This window comes from Lineus longissimus, chromosome 3 (assembly GCF_910592395.1).
Source record: "Lineus longissimus chromosome 3, tnLinLong1.2, whole genome shotgun sequence".
NCBI lineage: Eukaryota > Metazoa > Nemertea > Pilidiophora > Heteronemertea > Lineidae > Lineus > Lineus longissimus.
This window is the reverse complement of record NC_088310.1, coordinates 19601101-19614308: the sequence shown is the minus strand read 5'-3', so window position 1 is coordinate 19614308 and position 13208 is coordinate 19601101. Positions and strand designations below refer to the sequence as shown.

General features: G+C 40.1%; 1 protein-coding gene across 2 annotated transcripts; it reads left to right on the top strand.

Moving 5' to 3' along the window:
• Positions 1–153: 153 nt before the first annotated feature.
• On the top strand, positions 154–9706 carry LOC135484129 (GRIP and coiled-coil domain-containing protein 1-like). 2 transcript variants are annotated; one of them, XM_064765276.1, is made up of 9 exons: positions 154–166; positions 522–690; positions 872–1035; positions 1803–1949; positions 2128–2346; positions 2548–2739; positions 2932–3310; positions 7518–7660; positions 8295–9706. In XM_064765276.1, the coding sequence occupies exons 2-9, from the start codon at positions 606–608 to the stop codon at positions 9165–9167; spliced, it is 2202 nt and encodes a 733-aa protein (XP_064621346.1). In that variant the 5' UTR covers positions 154–166; positions 522–605; the 3' UTR covers positions 9168–9706. The 2 variants fall into 2 exon arrangements, with proteins under 2 accessions (XP_064621346.1, XP_064621345.1); XM_064765275.1 differs by having other exon boundaries at positions 160–313.
• Positions 9707–13208: the final 3502 nt, after the last annotated feature.

Here is a 13208-nt window from a genome sequence, read left to right as displayed (position 1 = left end):
ATAAATAGAACTTTACTTCTACCAAAGAAATTTAGAAATCTATTAAATTTTGCAGTGATAAATTATTGTCAATTAATTCCGTTATAAGAGAAATATTGAATGTCCATCAAGGATTTCTTTATAATCTAGTGTTATAAAAGCCCGTTAGAAGGTGCTGATTGTTGCGGTGTGTTGGCAGAAATTTTTAGTAAAAAAACTTTACAAAAACGCTGTTTTTGTCATCATTTATTCCCGGATTGGACATTTGATCTGACAGAGATCTCAAATAACACCATGATGATTAAAAAATGCCCTCTATTGATTATCCTTAACGGTATTTATTCCAAAAACTACCACAGAATCTTTCCTGTCGGAGACAGAGTCAGTCATGTCATGCATGTATGATGTAGGCCCTAGGCCTATTTTAGGCTATACTAAGTTCATGTAGTTACAACAACCAGGCTCAGCAATTGTTACTTTTTGTTTTGTTCCTTCTCAGTGTTTTTGGGTTCATTTAATTTGCTTATTTGATTCATTTTCAGTAATCTGAGTAATCTATTTGAAATGGATGAATCAGTAATTGGACGTCTTGAGACTTGAGTGACATTAAGTTAACTGCTTGAAGAATGGATCGTGCATCGAGATCAGAGCTTCTTGATACGATTGAGTCTCAGAGGGAACAACTGCAGAGATATGAGAAGAAGCTGAGGGGTAAGGTCTACTTCAGTTCATTTGGGTTTTTCTGGATTTCATTGAGGGAAGGTTCAGTTATAATCGATGTTAGACGAAGCATGTACCTTTGATCTGGAAATGAGTTTTTGATATCATAATTCTTCCCACAAACCCTTGATCTGAAGTGAATATCTCACGTTTCATAATTTGTTTCTTTCAGATCTCGTGCATGCCTACAAAAGTTTGGGCAAGGAGAAAGAGGCATTAGAGGCCACCTTAAAGTGTCTGAGTGCACCAGCCAAGAAACCACCAACTCCTCAACAGCCAAAGAAGGATTCATCTAGCAATGATGAGGACAGCTTTGTGGATCCATTGAATGCTTCTGTAAGTTCTTGATAGGTGTGCAACAAATGAGAGGGTGTCGACACGGAATAAAGTATAAGGGGTTGTTTTCTTAAAAGGGTTATAATGAAGTTCAAAGGCTCTATTTGCACCTAAAATTGGTGCCCAAATGCCACGATTTTACATTACCAGTACAAGTAATGATTTAAATGGCTATTGTCAGTGACAGTCTTGAGGGAGCTGACACAGGCAACATAGTCTGACTGTCCTCCTTCCAGTTGGTGCCTTTTTGATACATGCCTGGCCTTTCCGATGGAAAAGACTTTATAATGCATTTCAGTGTATACCATTCGCATACATACACGAATGACAGGTGTGTAAAATGACCTACATCTAGGTCAAATTGAAAAACCATTACAATAGAATAGATTTATGGAGTTGAGGTCTGCCATTTGCACGTTCAAAGTACTTTTCAAACTGGTACTGTAAAGACAAGGTATAAAAAGGGTGTGGCTTAAAATTACACCCCAGGGCTTCCCCAAGTTCAAAATATCTTTAGCGACACTATTAACGTTTTGAAGGGAAAGGTATCTAAATTCTTTTTTTCTTCATTTGTCAGAGGTAATATTTTGTAATTTTTGTAGTCACTTTCCCTGACTTGCGACTTGTAGTGCAGCTTAATACTAGTTGAATCCCTGACACCCCAGGCTCTTTGGGGAAAATTTTGTGATCAATATTGAATCAGATATAATGGTCTCTTTTAAACTGGCTTTTTTTGCACTCAATTTGTTTATTTGATTCTATTCTAGGGAACATCTGAGGAATCTACCGACCAGCAGGATGACGTCCAGCATGTGCGGGACCAGCTTGCCACCCTCATGTCCTCACTGGCTACTCTCACTCAAGAGAAGTCAGAGATGGAAACGAGCTTCAAGGCTGATAAAAGGAAGATCAGAGTAAGTGTTGCTGTAAATCTTATACCATCGAAAGAGCAGTATTTTCACAATTTTCACATTATGTGCGTACTTTGGCCTTTATGCCAGATATCGGAATCATTATCTTTCTGTGCAAATAACAGAGTACTTCGAATTGAACACCCTGCATAGTTTTAACCAATTTGTTCTGTACTTTCAGCAAGAGACGGAAGAGAAAGTGAACAAGTTGGAGCACGAGCGGAACCAGAACCAGCAAATTGCTCAAGAGTTGCAGGATCAAGTGTTGGAGTTGAAAGCCAAGCTGATTAGTCATCAGTATGAGAGGGAGAAGGAACAGAATGATCATGGCGTCATGATGAGAGAACTGCAGAAACGCATCTCGGAAGAGAGGTTGATAAAAGAGAGCTTGGAACTCCAGGTATGGTAATGGAAGACATGATCACTTAGCTCATTCAGGTGAAAGTCTTTTACCTTGGCGAAAAGGGCATCTGTTGTTATCTTTGGTAATGCAGAACCGAGAAAATATTTGTGTTTACAACCTCTGCATCCTCTCTTTCTTCTTGCCAAAAGAAGCCATCTCATCTTTCTAGTAGTCTTAACCTCAATTTGTGGCTTTCAGTGTGATGAGTTAAAGGGGAAACTCATTGAAAAGGAGAACATGCCCGACATCTCTGTAGAGTATGAGAAGAAGATGCAGAAGATGTGCCAGGAGTTGGATGCTGTTAGGACAAGGTTAAAGGCATCAGAAGAGAAGGCAGACCAGCCGTCACCGCTCTTGTTAGAGTTGCAGGGAGAGATGGTGGGAATGAAGGTAGGCCCGAAATATCAAAAAAAGATTGTACCATTAATCATAAGGCAATAAAATAAGACAGTTCAAATGCTGGCCTTGGGAGTTGCTCATCCAACCAAAGGATTGGTGTGGTCTCCTGATGGTACCTTATGCCTGATGCGTACATCATTGGTCCGCATTTGGATCTTCATTCCCGGTGTTTTGATCTTGCAGGCATCTCATCGCATCCAAGTCCAGATGGAGCAGAAGCGGGCGAATGAAGCGGAGGAGAGAGTTCAACTGGTCGCATCCCAGAGTGAGCAGCGTGTCTCTGGCCTGGAGGCCAAGTTGTCAGAACTCTCGGAAGTAGTCGGCAACTACGAACGCACCCGCCTTCATGACCAACAAGCCATAGTCCGATTAAGAGAACGGGTCACACAACTCGATATGGAAAACACTGCCCTTGCTCGTGCTGCCCATCCGAATAATTCCGAGTTTGATAGTGATGATGATAGTAATTTGGACATTCAGGCGTTGGTCGATAAGATGATGAAAGTGAAGGGGTTGCTGAAACTGGCAAATGAAAGATCTGAGAGACCTATTAATGTTGAAGGTAGGATGTGTTTTAGTACTTACTGGTGTGTCTGTAATTTGGTGAAAAGTAATGTGTCTCTATAAGTCAGGGTCGAGGAAATGGTCACTTGACTGATTTTACACAGGTTGTAGCTACCAAACATGTATGGTTTTTACCACTTTTAGTTCATTTTTTACCCCAAAGATGTCTATACCTTCTATGTAATATCTTCTAGCTTACCAAACGCAAAAGGAAGCAAACAAATAGCTTTAGTGACTGAAGTCAACCATCACTGAAAGTTTCAGTCAGATCCAGGGGGTCAACAATTCAAAGTGCCAGTTTTTTTCTGAATCTCTCTTGCAGTGAATGAAGTTACTTATTGTTATTCCCATTTTATGTGCCATAGGTCTTGTCTAGTGGTAGAGGTTTAAATACAATAATCTGGGATGAACTGCATTGTTTATATAAGTACCCCGTAAACACCTGCTAGAAACTTCCAAACATTTCAACTATGTCTATGACCTCAGTCGGCTTACAGCAAGTTGGATGACATGAATGGGCCAGTCTTCTACTGTTATCCTACTTATTTACCAGTTGATCATACAAAACCAATATTTTAATTTAACCAACTAATTAAACAAGACAGGTACTCCTAAACAACTCGGTGATTTGTTAATTTGGCAACAATTAAGTCCGTTTTCATGTCCAACCTTCTCGGACATAATTCTACAAAGTCTATCTACATGGTGTTATGTAATGTTATTGTGACGTTTTCTATGGCTGTGTTTTGATTGGTTGCCTGGTTTTTTAAATGGTTTAGGCTGTCGGGTTAGAATGGTTGTTCAGTGATTTTTCTCAGATATTATCAGTTGGTGTAACAGCACCATTTGATAAACCTTGACCAAACTTTCTCCTTGGTGTTTTCATATAGTTAGGAGTGAGGGTCTCCTCTCTTCAATTGTGCAAGGACTATATTGGGAGTATATTTTCTCAAGTTGTTAGTTTTTTCCATCTATGGTGACTTTCGTTTAGGATATTAAGATGGAACGAATTCCATCCATTTTCGATATTTCCAAGTCTTTAGATTTTTCACTCGTGGATGATCGACTAAACCGCATTATTAGAACCAGGCGCAACAGTGAAATAAACTTCCGTTCGAATTGGAGCAGCATGGAGAAAGAAAGGCATAAATCAGAGTCTTCCGTGTCTTCACTGAGAGCTGATGAACTGAACAGGGAGAGGACTGATGGTGGGATGGCCTGTAGCAAAGACACTCAAACCGTATGTAGCAAAGAGACAGAAACTTCATGTAGCAATGATGTAGAAAATGCATCTGACACTGATGTAAAAACTGAACAGACAATAATTGTCTGCAGCAACGACTTGGAAACAAAAGCTGCAAGAGTTTTGAAAATTGGACGAATTTCTTTCGAAGTCCCTGAGGCTTTTCCTGAGGAAGACAGAAGTCCTCCTCCGAGTTCCAGTGATGATGGCCCCAGTTGGGGTGAAGATAGCGACCTGAAATTCATTGATTCTATTGACGATGTCAAAGACAGCTCGGTATCTTCCACATTTGATAAGAAAAAACTTCAATTGAAAGATGAGAAAATTCCAACTTCCAGTGAATTCCCTGGCAATTCAGAGGCATGTCTCTCAACGTTGGTTGATGGTGCAACCACAGAGATCAGTCACTGTGTTGATGAATGTGCTGGCCACGTCCTGGAAAATACAGGCCATGGACCCCAGGTTGATTTCCGTGGACTTTGCGTCATCCGGAATAGCAACGGTCATTGCAAGCACTGTGATGAGGTTGCCTCAGTGCATCATATGGGATTCTGTCCAGAGATCAGGCACAGCACTGGACCGAAATTGTCCAAGGATGTTGATGGAAAAAGCAATTGTTCATCACCTGATACGACAAGTGGTTACAGCGATTTAGATATGGATGAGGCAGCAACACAGAGGAAGTATTCATGCAAAACTAACGATAGCGGATTTGGAGAAAGTTTTGAAAGTGATGAAGAAGGGACTGATATCAAAGTATTGACCACTCAAAACTCAACTGATAGTGGAACAGAAGTGGATCAGAAAATCCTTGAGAAGGGCAATGAAAAAAGTATCTCGCTCCTTCCCCAGTTTACTGAGGATTGCCGGCTAGATGTAGATTATGTGGCCAGGGAGTGTCAGATCAGTGAAATTCATACCTACCATGAAACGTCTGGGGACCCTGGCGCCCTGAACATGCTCAATGAGTCCCTGATCAGTGACATCAGCAATCGGGAGATCGAGTTCTCATCGGGTCAGTTTGTGAGCTTGGAGAATCTCGATATCGATGGGATGTCCAAGGAGGAATTGTCTGATCTGATTGGCGAGCTTGTAGATGTTGTGGCAGACGCACCAGAGCGGGAGGATATTGTCGGTACGGCATATCTTGAGGCTTCCTTTGGTGAGTTTCATGACTCTGAATAGACAACAAAAACTGGAAGCAGGGCTCTTTGCCTATGCCTTAATCTACCGTGGTGTATAAATGGGTACAGATCGGAAACGCTCTGGTTATAGTGCTGATATTATAGATTGAGCTACTCATCCGAGTTCTACTGAAAGCTTTCAGGATAGTGTAGTCGAATCTACCGTTGTCAGTTGATATCAGACTATTCACCCAAGTTTTTTTAACTGTTTGTTAATAACATAAGGACAGGTTATATCAGTTTCTCTTGCTATCACAGCATCTGTGAGAAATCCTAATGATTATTAGTTTTTTTAACTAATATTTTTCTGATTGAAAGCGGCCGTATTTTTGTTTTGCTACATACTTGGGCCACCAAAGTTTCAATATTTTGTTACCTGTGGTTACTGACAAGGACTGGCTTCATACTATTTCAGGGTATGTTCCAGTCAATATCCTAATTGCAAATTACCTGGTGCCTCGGATTAAAGGGCCTCTGGGTATTATGCCAGTGTGTACTGTAAGAGAAAATAAATCTAAACAAATCTACAAACATGTTAAGAAGGCATCATTAAGTGACTTTTGGCACCTTTCGATAAAATATTTACCCTGTAAAATTTTCCCAAAAACTTTTAATCTTTGGCTTCTTGAGTGCTAATTGTCCTAGTCTAGGACACACTTACTCAACAAATCGCTTTCTCTTGTTTATTATACTTGGCTGCTAACCACAACCAAGTTGAGCAATAAATTGACTAAACTTGGCTTTTAAGTATCTGGCAATGAGTGTTTGGATACATAAGCAAGTTGAAAAACCTTGCATTCCACAAGCAATGGTCAGTGTGGCTTCATCTTGTTTTAATTTAGACCAAATTAACAGCAAAGTAGTTTTCAAAGCAATGGTCAGTGTGGCTTCATCTTGTTTTAATTTAGACCAATTTAACAGCAAAGTAGTTTTCAAAGCTTCCTGCAGTTTATTTTCCTTTTAATTTATTTTCAATACATTTGTTAACTTTGTAAAATTCGGTGGAATTGAATTAAGAGTGCTTCTCCTGGAAGCCTTCCTAAGTTGTCCTTCATAAGCCTGTTTTACTATTGTCGAACTGAAGAGGGTTGGAATTAGCTCGCCTATCAAGTGGTTATGTTTTCAAAGGTAGATGGACACGGCTGATTTGGCAATCATAGCTATGGGTTACTTTTAAGAGGATTCCCCTGATATGTGCAATGTTGTGAAGTTTGATTTCATTAGGGATCAGATGAATGCTATTCAGGAGTCTTAGAGTTGGCACCGCTTTAAAACTTAATTAAAGAAAAAGAAAAAAGAAGAAATTATTTTAAATGATTCCTTAATTCTTTTTAAAATTGGGCTTAAAGGAGGGTTTTTTGGCCTTAATCTTTAACAAGAGGTCAAGAACTGAAAGGGAATGGCAACTACTTAAGCTGAATTCAAATTAAGTCTCGCTGGTGAATGTAGCTTATCCTGGACTCTTTACTGTTAGACTCTCTCCCCAAAATATAACAATTCCCTAATTTTTATCCCAGTATTTTCAGAATTTGTGAGAGGGGGTGAAATTGTGAACATCAATGATTCACAAACTGCTGAGCTAATGGTTATATCAAGACCAATTTGCAGGGCTTGTAATTCCATGAATATTTTTTTCAGAGTTGAGCAAGTCCCTGTCACAATTGTCAATTGTTTGAATTTCAGGCTGTGGCAAGAAACAAGCCTTATATTTGGTTCCCCTGTCCCTGATCATGTCCTTCTAACACAAAACTAATTACCATCCTCACCTGTCTTTGCAGAGTTACTGAAGGCACATGCAAGTGCGGAAGATGAGGATGAAGAGCCTCATAAACGATGTCGAGAGGAACTGCTGCAACTCAAAGAGGAGTTTGAGAGATACAAACTCCGAGCTCAATCAGTGCTCAAGAATAAAAGCTCAAAGGTAAACAACAAAACAAGCTTACTGGTCCCGGCCATATTCAGATACCAGTAAATAACCTCAAATGTAATGGCTATAAGCACTCACTCTTCTCCACACAGTTTTCTTTTGGTTAGGTGGTAAGCTTATATTTAGTTGAGGTTGAAGTTGAAGTTTTCCTCAGCTTACCGCTTCAAAGATGATGGTCTGGTTGTAGATTATGGTCTGGTCTCCTCTAAGTTTTATTTCTTCTGGTAGTAAATGGTAAATGTAAGAAATAATATACTTTTGGCCTGTTGGCCCACGTGACAAACATTGGTTGCGGAGAACATTGGTACCAGCTATGGCATTCCATCGTGCATGTGATGACCCCAGGATTTCTCGCAAGGACATTCAAATGATACTGGGCTGCATCATGCAACTGGAGACATGAAAAGGCCAGTTTATGTCCTGTGCACAGTCCTGGTGACAGCTTGTCCTGGGAAACAAATTGATTGGCTTTATTGATTAATTCTCAATTTCATAATACACATGGCATATTTCTGATGTGAGCAATATTGTGTTGTAAATGCATGCAGATTTGGCTTGCAAATATTCTTCTGATTAGGAAAATGTTCATTTCATTAACTTTTCTAAACCTGGTTGCTTGCTGTTTCAGGACTTGACAACTACTAAAGAGGTAGATGGCGTCAAGAAACAGAACGGTGAACTGAAAGATCGTGTGAAGTTGCTGCGATATCAGATGGAAGAAGAGGAGACCAAGCACCAGACGATCGTCGAGGATATGCGCAAATCCATCACGCGCATGCAGGAGAAGCATCAAGATGAACTTAGCAATGCTGAAACGGAATATAAGAAACGTGCGTCGGCTCTTGAACAGCAGCTCCACAAGCACCGTGATCGGACAATAGCTCTTTTGGTCGAGAAAGATAAGGAGATAGAAATGTTGAAAATGGGCAGCCCTGTCAAGAGTCTGAGTGGGGATAGTTATTCTGCTGCAATATTGCAGAGGTCAAGGTCGACGGATAGTCAGGAGAGTCGCGATGGTGGTCTAGGTACCGAAGAAGAAGTAGTGAACAGTTTAATTCAGAAATTGACAATGTCGTCTGGTGTGCAGCCTGATGGCGCGCTGTTGCATTTCGCTCATGAGCAGGCGCGGAAGAATGTTGAGGTGAATACGTTACGGAAGCAGAAGCGTGACCTTGAGTCGGCCTTGAGAGATCTGCAGCAGATGACAGCCACAAAGGAGGAGAGCTACCAAGAGCAGATCGACTCGTTACGCGAGGAAATACGCAAACATGAGCGCAATAAAAATCGTGAAAGTGCCAATCTAGAATATTTGAAAAACGTTGTGTATCAGTACATGATATGTAGTGATTCCGTTGGTAGAAAACAAATGTTGAATGCCATTGCGACGATACTTCAATTTAGCCCGAAGGAAAAGACAGCAGTTCTGCAAATGATGAACAGCTGGTGGGGTTACTCGCCACCGAAAGGTCAACCGCAACAGCAGACGACGACACGCTTATAAGAGCAGATGATACATAGTTTATTTTGAGTCACAAGCTTTGTTGTGGTGAAGGCTTCCATCAAATTACTTCCACTTGGTATAAAATCTCTTCTAGTCAAATGCATGGTCAGTCCGAATCAGTTTGGCAATAGTCATGGTCTGTGTGGTCCTGCATAAGTAAAGGCAGAAGATTTCGCTTTGAAGAATGTACGTGTAGTCTTTAAAAAGTGTAAAAAGTATTATCTAATTTTGATAGTTGAAATTCTGAAATCTGCCAAGACAAAAATAAAATTTTGAAAAATTTAGTAGTCTGTGAAAACGACCAGCAGTGAGATTTCACTGGGGATGAGTGGCTGACTGTTGTTTGTTACAACTGATAAAACGGAGACTACTTGAGATGGGGAGTCTGGCATCTTGAGTATAATATGAAATGCTATTTTTTCATTACAGTTACAAGTCATAATAATTAGTGTACCTGTATCACTGGTGTCTTCCCCACCGTCTGGATTTTCATAATTATTGCCAGGTGAAAAACCAATGTTCTTCCGACAACCCTATTTGTACTGGGGTGGGTACTGTGGTAAAATAGATAGTCATTATCTTTACTTGGTACTACTGATCAAGAGGAATATTTGTAGAAAATACAGAAGGGTTTGGAGAGAGATTGGAGTCGGTACTAATCAAGAGGAATCTCTGTAGAAAATAAAGAAGGACATAGAGAGAGAGTGGGGTCAATGTCGATCCTAAGAATTAGGATTGAGATTTGGAGACTAGACATCAATATAGACTGTGGATGTTCATAATGTTTTCTTGAACCTTAATGTATGCTGATAGGGTTGTACTGTATTGTTCTGGCCAAAATAATATGACTGATGTCTCATGTTTATCATTACAAGCATGTGCAAATACTATGAAAAAAAACTTGACCGGAAAATGATTCCCCTTTCGGAACAATAAAGCAGTATTTTTGGATGAAGTTAGCTCCTCAAGGTTTTTTTTTTATCCCAGGGACAGCTTTGTGTTGGGACCAAGGTTCGGGGAAGTTATGCAGCTGATGATATATTACTATAAATTATATTGGTGCTATCAATTTCATTTGATTGTTGGTTGGTTGAGAAAGAGTGCAGGGGGTACGAATTGTTTAAATTACAAAAGGTTTGCGAGATGTATAAATTATGGTGTACCGCCATGAATGAAGAGTTCAGAAGCATAACCCGCTAAATCCACTTCAGCTCTTTTCGAGTAAACACAACTTTTCTACCGTAACTGGTTTTTGCAATAAAGTTGACATTAAGTGAGTGATTTTCTTGGTTAACCTAAATAGATGGAAATATGAATATTCTCTGCGATAATTAATGTTGACTTTGAGTGTGAATATGATTGATTATGACAAGTATGTATAAAGACCTGGTCTTAAAACCTACTTGGTCTTCATACATGCATAATTCACTAAATTAGTGTTTAATCCTGAGTGGAGGATACAGGGTTTACCATGACCACTGCATAGGCTCATTCCACCTTGGATTTTTGACTGCCTTTTTCTTGTACATTCCATTCTGTCTCGTGTCTGTTCTTGTGTTATGATACACATGGTCATTATCATGGTGTCCCTCAAACAAGCAATTTACATAAGTTTTCTTTGTTTTAACCAGTGCTTGGTGATGGGAGGTTCAACAATCAACACTGTATTTTGCTCAGCATGCTTTCATTTGTAAGACATTTATATATTCACAATCTATTTCCATCTGATCAGATTGATATATGTTCAGGCTGTATTAAGTTATTGGGAATTGTTATATTCCAAGATATGAGGTACAGATATATATTGGCAAAACTAAATTCATCAGCAGAAAACATTGACTTGTAAGAACAAATCTTATGCCACCTTTTCAAACAGCATCTTAGTTAGTACATGTAAGATAAGGTGGTACAATTTCTGCCCAGTTGTTCAAAAAGACTTTTGTCACTATCGCTAGCGTTAATTTGGCTTTATCTCCTTCAGTTAAGCCCTTTGACTTAACACCAAATTAAGTTCACACCAGCATTAGTGACAAAACTTGCTTTGAACAACAGGGCTGCTGTCAGGTGTTTTGTATGCTCTATGGGGGAATCAGTGGAGTAATGGTTAGAGCGCCGGACTCATAACCGAAAGGTCGTGGGTTCGACTCCGGTTAGAACCACAATACTGGTTTCAGTGTCCCTGGGCAAGACACTTAACCCTGCAGTTGCTTCTCTCCACCCAGGTGTATAAATGGGTACAGGGTGGAATGATCAGCTAGTGCGCTGAATTGACGGCAGCCTTTCTGAGTTCTACTGAAAGGTTTCAGGAGAGACCGGGGTAATAATGTAAAGCGCTTTGAGCGGGCAAACGGCCTGGATACTGCGCTATATAAGACGCATTATTATCATGGGCTATAATTGTCCCTAAGCTTTTATTGAACCACTTTAATAACAAATAACAAATCTAATAACAAACTTTATCAAACAAATGCCAATTTCATTTTGGACTCTTGGCACTATCTTTATTGGTAATAAATATCAAAAGTTTGAACCCAATATATCTTTCATTTTGTATAACATCATCAATATGATTATTGGTAGAGTGACTGTCTGGTTGTAGAAGATTCATGAACTTTTGATCTCTGTTTACTATGATGTGCTTTGTTTTGACTTTGCCACTGTGTGGGTAATTTATGTCTGAGGTTTTGGGAATAAAGAAAGGATGTATAACTGAATTGAAAACTTTTTTATTCATTCCCTCCTTATGTCCTGGCAGATACACAACCTCGATGTGACAGTGTTTCATTCCCTCCTGATGTCCTGGCAGATACACAACCTTGATGTGACAGTGTTTCATTCCCTCCTTATGTCCTGGCAGATACACAACCTCGATGTGACAGTGTTTCATTCCCTCCTGATGTCCTGGCAGATACACAACCTCGATGTGACAGTGTTTCATTCCCTCCTGATGTCCTGGCAGATACACAACCTTGATGTGACAGTGTTTCATTCCCTCCTTATGTCCTGGCAGATACACAACCTCGATGTGACAGTGTTTCATTCCCTCCTTATGTCCTGGCAGATACACAACCTTGATGTGACAGTGTTTCATTCCCTCCTTATGTCCTGGCAGATACACAACCTTGATGTGATAGTGTTTCATTCCCTCCTTATGTCCTGGCAGATACACAACCTCGATGTGACAGCGTTGGCTTGATGAAGACATTGAGTGTTTCCGCTACAATAAATCAAGCCTCAAATGGTTGTTGTTTCGTCAGGGAAAACTCCAATGAATGGGAAACACGGACTGATGTTACACGGGGGAATAATGATAGTGGTCAGCTGGAAGACACTGTCTGTGTCTACCAGCAGATCAATGTGGCGCTGGGGAATGTGATATTCATTGTTCTGTTTCGCCTATTGTAAGCTGAATGTGACTTTGTCCCAATGATCCGACGTTCATTGCTATGTGACCTGAATCTCGCATTCCCAAAGACTGAATGTCTCTAGCAAATGTGTGAGTCTCCCCCGCCCCATTCTGACCTGAATGTGACGATCCCATACATTCACTGCTATATTCCCATGGACAGAATATATGTGTATTGGGATTGTCTCCTTCATTATGACATGTGTGTTGTAAGTCACAACCACTGTCTTCAAGAGCAATGCCAGAGACAACTGTAGAATTCACTGGCTGTGACTAACAGCATTTGCCCATTTTGAGGTGAATGTGACTTTGTCCATCTAATAGTCCCAGATGTTCACCCCATGTGACCTGAATCTCGCATTCTTTATGACAGGTTATGTCTTGTGGTTGTCCGGCGCGGTAGACATGGAATCCGAGACGGCCCCTAGCCGGTTTTCCAAGCTTTCCCATTCGAGAAAATGGACCCGCCCAATGTTGGGGGGAAGGTGCAAAGAATTCTCAAACTAAAAAAATGGGGTCATTGCAGCCTATATTGCCAAAGATATAATAAAGTTAACTAAGAATGTATAGTCAGTTTAAGGATAATAATTGTTTTTGTTAATCAAAAGCGCATTTGAGGATGGGTTTTTGGCCTG